General features: G+C 43.5%; 1 protein-coding gene across 1 annotated transcript; it reads left to right on the top strand.

Annotated features, from left to right (window-relative positions):
* The first annotated feature begins 2,584 nt into the window (after window positions 1–2,584).
* LOC128502707 (cytochrome P450 2A5-like) lies at window positions 2,585–7,672 on the top strand. Its single transcript, XM_053472598.1, has 9 exons — window positions 2,585–2,755; window positions 3,247–3,409; window positions 4,114–4,263; window positions 4,800–4,960; window positions 5,324–5,500; window positions 5,593–5,734; window positions 6,411–6,598; window positions 6,982–7,123; window positions 7,485–7,672. The coding sequence occupies exons 1-9, from the start codon at window positions 2,585–2,587 to the stop codon at window positions 7,664–7,666; spliced, it is 1,476 nt and encodes a 491-aa protein (XP_053328573.1). The 3' UTR covers window positions 7,667–7,672.
* Window positions 7,673–12,803: the final 5,131 nt, after the last annotated feature.

The raw sequence follows: 12,803 nt of genomic DNA, 5'->3' as shown, positions 1-12,803 counted from the left end.
AAATAAAAGATAATAATAATACTATATATATCTATATATAAATAAAAGATAATAATAATACTATATATATATATAAATAAAAGATAATAATGATATATATATATATATAAATAAAAGATAATAATGATATATATATATATATATAAATAAAAGATAATAATGATATATATATATATATATAAATAAAAGATAATAATGATATATATATATATATATAAATAAAAGATAATAATGATATATATATATATATAAATATATATATATATATCAGGAAAGGGTTGGCAATTAACTGCAACGGGTTCGTGGTGTCATGTAAGGAAGGCTATCTGAATATGAAGCTTCCGGGGTGTCCAATGTCAATTTTCTTTTATACAGAATAATAATAATAAAACATTTTAGCTGATTTTTATCTCTTTAGCCCTTTTGCTTATTTAGATGTCATGTGACATATCAGCTTCCAATCTCCTCCTGCGTGGTCTTGGGTTACAATGTCTTCGTCCAACGTACTTTAAAGCCGTAGTTGAGATGCGTCAGGTTGGTCATCAAGTTCTTCCTCTCTGCCAACTTGGCTAAAGAAGCCACTTGTCTTCTCAACGACTTCTCTCGACTGCAAACTCGACAGCGGTGAGAATGACTTACGGGCCGTTTCCATGGAAGCAGAGCAGCTCATATGTTCAAAGAAATTTGATTCATGATACGTTGGTAATTGTTACAACGGAATGCGGAAATTCCCTTCTTCAAAGAATAAAAAAAAGCATAAAAGAAATTAAAAGAATGCCTAGAGGAGCTCGTATTAAAAAGCACAATTAGATGGAATGCGGTATTAGACGCCGGTTCGTTTCAATTGAATCAGCTAAATTCGCTGTGAAAATGTGTCCAGATCCCCTTGATACAAAGAGAAACTGATGCGACTCAATTATAACCATTACATACAGCATGTATTTGGAACCCTAACCATTATCATCATATTGATCTTCCAAATTTCATCCGGAGATAAAAGGGTTAATTCGTCTGTGTAATTAGACCCCCTCTGGGTGTTGGTTCTACCCTTTATCAGTCCGTCAATGGGGTTTAGACCTGTCTACGCATTTCTAATTTTTTTTAACCCCTTCTCGCGCTCGTTCAGATACAACATTTCTAAAACATATTAAAATTAAAAGAAACTTTTACATACAGGACATCCCACATAAACACATCGTAACGTGGCGCAGTCTCCTGTATTCCTGAATACGCTGTAGACGGCCTGAGGCTGGATTGCACACACCCTGGGTAAAATCTCACGTGGAGGTGCCAGCTATTTCTCGGCTCCACAGATCTCGGCTCCACCTGCCCGGTTTGGGGAGGGATAAATGTTCATTTATAAATATTTTGGAACCGTATTCCCCGGCGATGACCTCAATCACCGCAAACGCTGCCCACATTTCCACCTCCGTGACTAATTCTGGTCCTGGATGGTCAAAGCCACCAATGAAAAGGCCTTTAGGTCGTCTACCCGAAAATACTAATCTTGATGACCTGACTCCTATTGAATATTTATGTTATTTGGGGCCTTAGAGACCCCAAACCCTCAAAATTCCTTAAAAAATAATTGTTATACACTCGGTACAAAAAGAGAGATTCTGATTCAAACCACGATAAGAATTCTAAAACTGACATAAAGCCAAATTCAACCCAATGACAAACGTAAACAACATATTTTCAAGCCGCTCTGATAAAGACCTCTGGGGTGGAAACATTGGAGTCGCTGTTTACATTCCTCATGTGAAGGGGCAGATGCTTGGTGTAAGAGGGTAGATTTTCAGGATTTCCATCATACTTTATGTGACTTTGCGCCATTTAGCTCGCTATTTGTGAGGCAATTCGGAAGAATAATAATTATCGGTTTTATTTATCCATTATTTATCCATTTCCTGCTGTTTCTATACACATTCTTGGGGTTTTTAAGCCTTTTTCTCCGACCAGTGTGCCGTAGGAGCCCCAATTTGGAAAAAATTGTCAAAGAGCTCCCTCTGGTGGCGATATAACAAAATGCACCTTAAAAAAACTGGAGGTTCCATGAACACAGATCTTCCATTAATATTTCCGGAGATCACATTTTGCACCGAGAACAATCAGGTCCCTTTCACAAGACGCAGCGGATACAGCTGACAAAATGGAAATATTTTTCCAACAACAACAAAGAATAAACAATCTTAAAGATTTTTCTACCCATGGCGTGAATAACATCCTGCCGTCCGCATATCCCATCCTATGTTTTTCTGTGCAAATAAATTAAAAGTTACCCCCTCTACCAGTGATGTCCCCCGACTCCAACTCTCCTACTCCAAGCACCCCTACTTCAAGTCCCCGACTCCAAGCCCCCTACTTCAAGCCCCCTACTTCAAGTCCCATACTCTAAGTATGATCTGAGGACCAATGAGGGACTGATCAAACTAAACAGGGATAAGCAGCAGGTATGGTTCTATGGAAACAAACATTTTATTGATGAGATGAAATGTAAATTTCCCCGCCTCCCCCTTATAAAAGCATAAAGCGAGCGCCAGCCTCGGTGCCAATCACTTCGTGCCCTGATCTCAGAGACACCATGGAGCTCCTGACTCTGCTCCTCGGACTCCTGGTCTCCGCCGTCCTCTGTTTCTATGCCTGGAGCAGCATGTACCGGCCACAGAACCTGCCCCCCGGACCCATCCCGCTGCCCGTCCTGGGGAACCTACTCCAGCTGAAGACGGGGCAGATGGTGGACTCCCTCCAGCAGGTCAGTCGGAGCGATAATGAGTTACTAATTACAATCATTAATTACATCCCCCGTTAACAAACCAGACCCTCTATTGTACCATGTGTGGTATTAGACCCTCTAACGTACCCTGTGGGGGTATTAGACCCTGTATTGTACCACGTGGGGGTATTGGACACTGTATTGTATAGTAGAGGGGGTCAGACTATTGTATAGTAAGGACGATCATCCAAAATTGAAATTATATTGAAGAAGCCTGTAAAGGATCCAGCGAAAGTGCAATAGCTGAAAAATCCAGACAAAATTCACAAGGAAGAAAATAATCCGTCAGCGGCTCTGGAGGCAACAATAATTCTCACAATCCTCTTGCCAGCCCTCCTCTAGATACCAAGGAGCTGACACTCCATAATGACTGATTGGGAATGACACATAGAAGCTCTGATACCCCCCCCCAGTCCCGTGTAATAGCTTGACTTGATGCATGCATGTTTTTTTTTAACCCTTTCCCACAGATGCATCAGAAGTATGGCGATGTGTACACGCTGTACCTGGGCCCCCGGAGAGTGGTGGTTCTGTGTGGGTACGAGGCCGTTAAGGAAGCTCTGGTGGACCAAGGAGAGGATTTTGGGATCAGGGGTCTCTTGCCGGTCGTTGACTTATATTTTCAAGGACATGGTAAAAAAAAAACAGCCCTCCATACCCCTGTGCCTCTCTCCTCTCCCGATGCCCCTCTCTCCTCCCCTGATGCCCCTCTTTTCTAGGAGGTCAGAATGTTTGCTGGGTATGAGGGGATTGCAGGGTTCTACAGCCCTAAAAGCCCCGATAATGTGTATAGAAACAGCAGGAAATGGGTTTGTGACCCCAAAACAAAAGTGGCCACCACTTCAGTAAAACATATACTTTATTAATATATCGGGCATCTTATTTATTAAAACCTGCCGCTCTGTAACACAAACACATTTTTATGTACGGCCAGAGGCTAAACGGCATCCTTCATGATATCTCACGTGGAATTACTGCCTGTTCGTCGACGCCACTTGTTTGTTGGGCTCGGGATGTGTAAACTTCATCTTGTAAACATGTTTTGGAAATGTTTCCTTGTAGAGGATTTCAGTCGCCGTGTCTGGTGCCCACAATTTCCGCCTCCATGTTTAATTCTGGTCTTGAACAAGGAGGGAGATTGAAAGATGTCCTTTGGTGGCCAAAGCCAAGGTCCGAGGTCCATCTGAGTGAAGATACTAATCTCAGTGGCCTGATTGCTTTTAGGACACTAAATATGGGGCCTTACAGACATAGGTGGACACGCTCTGCCCTTCAGGTGACAGTAAAAACCCCAAAACCCAGGCAACCAGTGTAGACCAGTTGTTACCTTCTCTCAGGGGTGGTGTTCAGTAATGGAGATCGCTGGAAACAGATGCGTCGCTTCTCGATCATGACCCTCAGGAGCTTCGGGATGGGCAAACGGAGCATCGAGGAGAAGATCAAGGAGGAAGCTCAATGCCTCGTGGAGGAGTTTAGAAAAACCAACGGTACGTAACCCCCAACATTTGTTTTTTTAATATTCATTCCAGTTCAATAAAATTCGATATTTGTTTCTTTACACTTAATCAATTCTAGAGAAGTTGTGATAGGATGTTGACGTGAATGAGACGCTTGGGACAACCACCAACCCAGATCTAACTAAATGCAGAAAAACCCCTAAATATGCAATTCAACCAACATGAGACCAATAGTCCTAGTGTAGAACCTTTCCCAATTATTAGGAACTATGGTCCTGGTTTGGGTCTTAAAGTTATCTGTAAAAATATATTTAAGACGTAGCCCCCTCATGAGGTCCGCCCATACTATGAACATATTATTAAAGTATTAATTAATTATATATGAATTAAATATTAATTAAATATAAAATTTTCCACCATGATAAATCCCGTTCAAAGCTTACGTCACCCCGTGACCTCCTTCTCCTCCAGATGGACCACAGCAGGCAAGCTATGAAAGTGCGAATGTTGGGTGTTGGGGAGACAATGAGTCGCTTTTATCTTCCATCTTTTTTGTTGATTTCCAGGAGCACCTTTTAGTCCGGTTTTTCATTTCAGCCAAGTGGCCGCCAACATTATATGCTCGGTCATTTTTGGCAACCGATACGGCTACGACGACGCCGATTTCCGAAGGCTCATGCAGATCATCGATGATATTTTTCGCTCTATGTCATCCTTCTGGGGTCAGGTACTGGGAACCGTTTGAGCGCCGTCCAAAAAAAAAGACAAATTTACGCAAATGTCAAAAACAAGAACAAGTGCCTCAAACTTATTTCCATTAACGATAAACGTTTTGGGCAAAAAAAGTTTAAAAGAGGGAAAAAGGGAGTGAAAACGTTAATTGTTACTAGTTGTTGGTTTAATTCAGGACAGTTGGCTCATGGTAGGAAGGTTAGATCAGGTTTAGCGATGGCCATCAGGCAAAACAAACATTCAACCAAGAATGGGCGGCCATCTTTTAGCCTGTGCCACGGTGCGATCACTTGTTGCCCCGACCATGACTGAGCTGCGATTCACCCGATTTCCCGTTTTTTTTTTTGCCCCCGTACAGCTCTTTGATATATTTGATATAGTGATGAAACATTTGCCGGGCCCTCACCACAGAACGCGCCGGTTCCTCCATGAATTGGAAGAGTTTGTCAAGGAGAGGATCGAGGCCGACAAGAAGACTTTGAACCTTGACAGCCCCAGGCACATGATAGACAGCTTCCTGATCAGGATGGAAGAGGTACGGCCACCGTTTCGCCAAAGGTCTATAAAATGAACTAATGGTTAGAACCTCGTCACAGATTAAGATTCAGTAAAATTTGTCGACTTCAGGAGAAGAACAATCCGTCGACGCATTTCACCCTCAAGAACCTCTTGAAGAACACGGTGGTCATGTTCATCGCCGGCACGGAGGGCACCAGCATCACGCTGAGGCACGCGTTCCTACTGTTACTGAAACACCCCGAAGTTAAACGTAAGAAGCCGGAGCTTTTTTATTTATTTTATTATTTTATTTATTAAGTGTTTTTTAGAAATGTAGGAGGGCGCGACGTAGGCTGGAAATGGGGAGGAAAACACCGAATTAAGCCATCGGAGCTCGGTCAAAATGTGCGTAATTTCACGCGGGTGGGGTCTCTGTTGAGTTGCACTCAATGGCTTTTTATGGTATATAATTTTTCCAAATTCATTTTTTTTCATTTATTGTTAATGAAAAAAAAAACAAACAAACAAATGTTGATCCACAGATAGAAAATAATTAATCGGCTCATGTAGTCTTTTTATTCCCCCCCCCCATTAATCTTTATGTAGGGCTGTTGCCTATCCCAAGATTTAATGATTTCCCTTACAGCACAAGTTTAAGGTCGCTGGAAGTCTATTCCAGGTATCTACTAACAAGTTCTGTGACGTAGAATTCATAGAGAGAGGGATATTTGGTGGAAGGGTTTGTGGAATCATCTACGTAAGGTTCCTTTCTCTGTTGGAGTAGTTCGGACACGATCAGTGACACATTTCAGGTCACACGTCTCAGATGTGTTGGCTTTGGACAAAGTACGAGACCCTTGTATTGTAACTGTTAGATAAATGTTCTGTATTGTAACATTGTTATAATCATGAGAAAAGAGTAAGACTGGAATCTATGACCCCACCAGGTAAAGTCCAGGAGGAGATTGACCGTGTCATTGGCCAACATCGGGTCCCGGAGCCTGAAGATCGCTCTTCCATGCCGTACACCCAAGCGGTCATCCATGAAATCCAGCGCTTTGCCAACGTGCTGCCCATGAACCTGCCCCACGCCACGACAAACGACACCGAGTACCGCGGCTTCACCATTCCCAAGGTAACTCGGCATCTCCAGATAAGACGTGGGATCCGCCAAAGGCTCGCGTTATATTTATTCCCAACACAGAACCATCCGGAACTCTGCAGATATGTGAAAGCAGGGGATTTTATTGAAAGGCGACATCCGGTCAAGCCAAACGTTTTTATTTATTGTGTCATCAACGCATCACAACAACTTGTGTGCATACCTCCTAAGTGTCATGGGTTTTTTGGAACAGTCCCAGTTTTCAGATACTGCTCTGCAGCCCTGGGTTGTCTCTTTGGAGAAGACCATTGGAGAAGACCCTCTGTTTTCTTCTCAATGGAGGTCTGTGCCGTGGCCAAGAGCCCCGGTACTTATTAACCAGGATCCTTTGTGTGATCCGTTCCTATATTTCACAGGGTACAGACGTCTTCCCGGTCCTGACCTCGATTCTGAACGACTCGAAGTATTTCCCGGATCCGTACACCTTTGACCCAAATCGATTCTTGGATGAGAACGGAAGTTTCAAGAAGAATGAGGCGTTTATGGTTTTCTCAGCAGGTAAAACACTAGATCTACACCCAAAAAAAAAAAAACATTTTTTTTTTTATTCCTTTCTAGAACCCCAAACTAACTGATTGCTGGAATTTATTTTATCCCCGCGCTTAACAATTTACTATCCGCAAATGCCAAAAAAAACTTGTCCGGGGATTCCTATTTTTTTGTTTTGGTAAATGCGGTAAATTTGTTTCAATCCCAATTTATAATAAAATAATAAAATTTTTATAACATCTCAGTTGGTGAGACCTTAGGCGGAATGCCGTTGGTTGTTTTCGGCACAGATATGATGGTGGGATTTTTTTGGTGGGGTTCAGCCTCAGCGGAGGTTCTTTAACCCTTCATTCCTCTCTCTCCCCTGCAGGGATCCGAGTTTGCCCCGGAGAGGGTCTTGCTCGCCTGGAGGTTTTCCTCTTCGTAATAACCCTTCTCCAACATTTCGACATCACCTCGCCCGTGGCCCCCGAGGACTTGGACATCTCGCCCCAGATGGTTGGCTTCTCCAACGTGCCGCCGCTGTACGAGATTAGCTTCATCCCGCGTTAAATCGCAGCCGGGGTTGCCTCCCGACGAAGACTCGCTGGGTTAACTAACCGGTTACCGGCTTTCCTGAGAAGACCGATGAATAAACGGGGTGATGACCCTCTTTCCGCGAGGTCTCTGCTGACTTTGCGTGTTTACTTTGCAAAAATAAACAATTAAAAAAACGTGTATTTATTGTTAAACTTTATTTGTTGACGCGGAACGTTCCTTTTTATGAGAAAGTGTGACAATTTAACTCCATAACCGCCAGAGCTCTTTCCATTTAAAGGTTTCCGTAGGTCGCTTGGTCCACCTGCCCCTGAAAATGAGGTTCATTTCTTTTTTTGCTGTTTTACTATTTCAGTGAAAGGACTTCGCCTGGAGCTCGAGCTTCGGTTGTTATATGATATCTGGGGACCCCCCCCCCCACCCCGCCCCAGTGAGCCGGTTGCTTTATGGCAGCGTTGTGTAGTCGTAGCTTAGTGCCCCCAACCCACCCACCCCCCCCGTAGAGGTTAAATCGGGGTCTCTGAATGGGCACATTTTAGAGCGAACAATTGGGTTTATCGTAACAACTAGTGGGGTCTCTGTTTCAGTAGAGAGTGGAGGGGTGAAGGGGCAGATGCGCAGGGTGAGTGGGCAGATGCGCAGGGTGAGTGGGCAGATGCGCAGGGTGAGTGGGCAGACACTTCACACTCAGGGGCATCTCACTCTCACTCGTCTGTCTCGTAGCCCTGGATTTGACTGATTGTCAAAGAGCTCCCTCTGCTGGCCATTCAACAAAATACAACTACAGCCAACTATTACCTTACAATAATGAGCCCCATATACGTGATGAGGGCTTTACCCAGATCCTTTATGTGACTTTGTGCCCTATTGCGGGGTATTTGTGTAACAGAGTGGGGCATTTAGAAGAATAATGGGGTTTATTTGCCCCGTATAATTTATAAAGAAGTTTCCTGCTGTTTCTATACACATTATCGGGGCTTTTAGGGCTGTAGAACCCTGCGATCCCCTCATACCCAGCAAACACTCTGACCTCCTAGAAAAGAGGGGCATCAGGGGAGGAGAGAGGGGCATCAGGGGAGAAAAAATGCATACTATAAAGGAGAGAGGCATTAAAGGTTAGAGGCTATACATTTAAAACGGTCTAGACACATTAATATAATTCCCACCCACAGATATAATTATACATTATACAGGACATCTAGCTGATTTATCTATACATTATACAGGGGGCCGGTTACTGATTTATCTATACATTATACAGGGGCCGGTCACTGATTTATCTATACATTATACAGGGGGCCGGTCACTGATTTATCTATACATTATACAGGGGCCGGCTCGCTGATTTATCTATACATTATACAGGGGCCGGTCACTGATTTAACTATACATTATACAGGGGCCGGTCACTGATTTAACTATACATTACACAGGGGCCCGGGAGATGATTTATCTATACATTATACAGGGGGCCGGTCACTGATTTATCTATACATTATACAGGGGCCGGTCACTGATTTAACTATACATTACACAGGGGCCCGGGAGATGATTTATCTATACATTATACGGGGGGCCGGTCACTGATTTATCTATACATTATACAGGGGGGCGGCTTCACTGATTTAACTATACATTATACAGGGGGCCGGTCACTGATTTATCTATACATTATACAGGGGCCGGGTCACTGAGTTATCTATACATTATACAGGGTGCCGGTCACTGATTTATCTATACATTATACAGGGGCCGGGTCACTGATTTATCTATACATTATACAGGGTGCCGGTCACTGATTTATCTATACATTATACAGGAGCCCCGGGAGATGATTTATCTATACATTATACAGGGGCCGGTCACTGATTTAACTATACATTACACAGGGGCCCGGGAGATGATTTATCTATACATTATACAGGGGGCCGGTCACTGATTTATCTATACATTATACAGGGGGGCGGCTTCACTGATTTAACTATACATTATACAGGGGGCCGGTCACTGATTTATCTATACATTATACAGGGGCCGGGTCACTGATTTATCTATACATTATACAGGGTGCCGGTCACTGATTTATCTATACATTATACAGGGGCCGGGTCACTGATTTATCTATACATTATACAGGAGCCCCGGGAGATGATTTATCTATACATTATACAGGGGCCGGTCACTGATTTAACTATACATTACACAGGGGCCCGGGAGATGATTTATCTATACATTATACAGGGGGCCGGTCACTGATTTATCTATACATTATACAGGGGGGCGGCTTCACTGATTTAACTATACATTATACAGGGGGCCGGTCACTGATTTATCTATACATTATACAGGGGCCGGGTCACTGATTTATCTATACATTATACAGGGTGCCGGTCACTGATTTATCTATACATTATACAGGGGCCGGGTCACTGATTTATCTATACATTATACAGGGTGCCGGTCACTGATTTATCTATACATTATACAGGAGCCCCGGGAGATGATTTATCTATACATTATACAGGGGCCGGTCACTGATTTAACTATACATTATACAGGGGCCGGCTCAGTCCTTCCTGTACGAGAAGCCATTCATAATGACTTGGGGTTTTCTGGATAAACTCGGTTGCTCCAAACCCTATCAGCAAACCTTAACCCCTGGATGAGATTCAGTAAACATTATCCTCGCGGCAAAAACCCAGATCAGCGATTCGGTTTTATATAAACCCATAAACCCAGATAACCCGATAATCAAGTCCAGCTCTGCGATGCCAAAATATTTACTGATTGGAAGTCGACTGAGTTTATAGGTGAAAAGTATTTCTTTATATCATAGAAATGCCATTTTCAGGCATTTTAATGGTCGTTCATACAGGTATTCTATAGGCTCAGGGAAACCCTACGCTCTCTTCATTCATTCACCTTTACAGCCCGGGCTTATTAACAACGGGGAAAATGACAGGAAAATATCATTTTACATTTTTTTCTGACTCTGTTATACAAAATCAATGATTTTCAAGATTTTCTTGATATTTCTGACCCTTAAAGAAGATCTCGGCATCGCATGAGGACCTTTGGGCATTTTTACTCTTCTTATCTTTTCAGAAGTTGCATTTATTTATATAAATAGGGTGTAGTGAAAATGTATAATAATCATATTGGTACAGGAGGAGAATAGGGCCCTGTTCTTGCAAGCTTACAATCTATTCCATGGTCGAGGTGGACAGTAGGAGATGACTCCTTGGGTGAGGATGAGCTGATTATGGGTGAGGATGAGTTGATTATGGATGAGGATGAGTTGATTTTGGGTGAGGATGAGTTGATTATGGATGAGGATGAGTGGATTACGGGGGTGATACGGATTTTAATCTTGCAGGTTGGGGTAAGAATGTAGAAAGAGACGATAAGAGATGGGTGAGGGCGGTGGACGATTTAATGAAGCCTTGTCACAGACACCGGTGTCCATGTACCAACACTTTGCCTATCCCCGGTGATGATAGCGAGAGAGCCGTGTGATTTGTGGCAACGGGCTGCCTTCGGAGGGGTTAAAGGTGGAGATGGATTGAAGAAAGGAGAGAAGAGCATGATTGAAATGTTATTAAAATATCTTAATCTCACTGTTACACACCGAACACACCACTGTCATTATTACCCGGGGGCCCTACGAGGGGCCAGCCCTTAAACATGTCGCTGTCATTAGTACCCGGGGCCCTAGGAGGGACCGGCCCTTAAACATGACGCTGTCATTAGTACCCGGTGGCCCTAGGAGGGACCGGCCCTTAAACATGACGCTGTCATTAGTACCCGGTGGCCCTAGGAGGGACCGGCCCTTAAACATGTCGCTGTCATTAGTACCCGGGGCCCTAGGAGGGACCGGCCCTTAAACATGTCGCTGTCATTAGTACCCGGGGCCCTAGGAGGGACCGGCCCTTAAACATGTCGCTGTCATTAGTACCCGGTGGCCCTAGGAGGGACCGGCCTTTAAACATGTCGCTGTCATTAGTACCGGTGGCCCTAGGAGGGGCCGGCCCTTAAACGCATTACTGTTGTGGCTCCAAAGTTCCTTGACTGCTTTCAGACGAGAGGTATAACCCTCCACCGCCGTCGGCACACAGACTGTGATTACTTTGCACCGCCGGCCAAGCTCTCCGGATAACAGGCTGTTCAGCCAAGGAGGAAGCATTTCAGTTCACGGACTCCGAGCCAAGCTAGAACTTCCCTCCAAATCGTGTCGCGACACAGAATATCGGTCCGGAGAGCTTTACCCGAGTGCCGACAGCGGGAACGGCCCTTACGGAAAATTACTGGAGTATTTTCTGAAGTAATACTGCAGTTTCTTGGACATGAAATAACTGCAATACTGCACTTTTACTGCACTTTTACGTCATTATATTGCAAACCTACAATTCAATGTACTGCAGCTTTATTGCATTTGTTCTTCCTTACAAAAATAACTGCAGTAAAACTGCACTACAGTGAAGTACAAATGCAGTAAAAGTGCAGCATTGCAGTTTTTTCATGTCCAAAAAACTACAGTATTACTTCAGAAAAAAACTGCAGTAATTTTGCAGGTTCTACAGCAGGGAGAGGGTCGCCGGCCGACAGGCAGCCAAACATCGTCCAGGGTGGCGGGACCACTAAAGAGTTTGAACCAACAAAAAAGTTCCCTTACATGTTACACAGAGGACACCCTTTAAAAACACACTAAAATACAAAAAAAAAACATAGAAATAGTGACTTTGGGAAATTCAGACTGAATTTCCTGTCTGTTTCTATCCACAGTGACCTGATAAACATAAAGATGCAGACCTCGTATATTATTATATTTATATTACAATTATAACTGTTATATTATTATTATGTTATTTTTTTATTATTATTATTATATTATTATTATATTATCCATAATAACCATAACATTTATTGCATGAAAATCAAAGTGCGGGGCGTGCGAGAGACCCCCGAGCGCTCTATAGAGGCCCCCCGGAGAAGAAGCATTCTGTGTATGGCGCTGATGACCGGGTCACCTGCGACCTCCTGTCCTTTAGACCTGGGAGCTCCTGAAATATTTCGCCATCAGGTGGTCACTGAGGACAAACGAGTTCCTCTCGGCTTAATATGAAGTAAGCGGGCAGGGAGCCAGGCTCGGGGC

This window comes from Spea bombifrons, chromosome 8, assembly GCF_027358695.1.
Source record: "Spea bombifrons isolate aSpeBom1 chromosome 8, aSpeBom1.2.pri, whole genome shotgun sequence".
Lineage (NCBI taxonomy): Eukaryota > Metazoa > Chordata > Amphibia > Anura > Pelobatidae > Spea > Spea bombifrons.
This window is presented reverse-complemented; position numbering and strand designations above follow the sequence as displayed.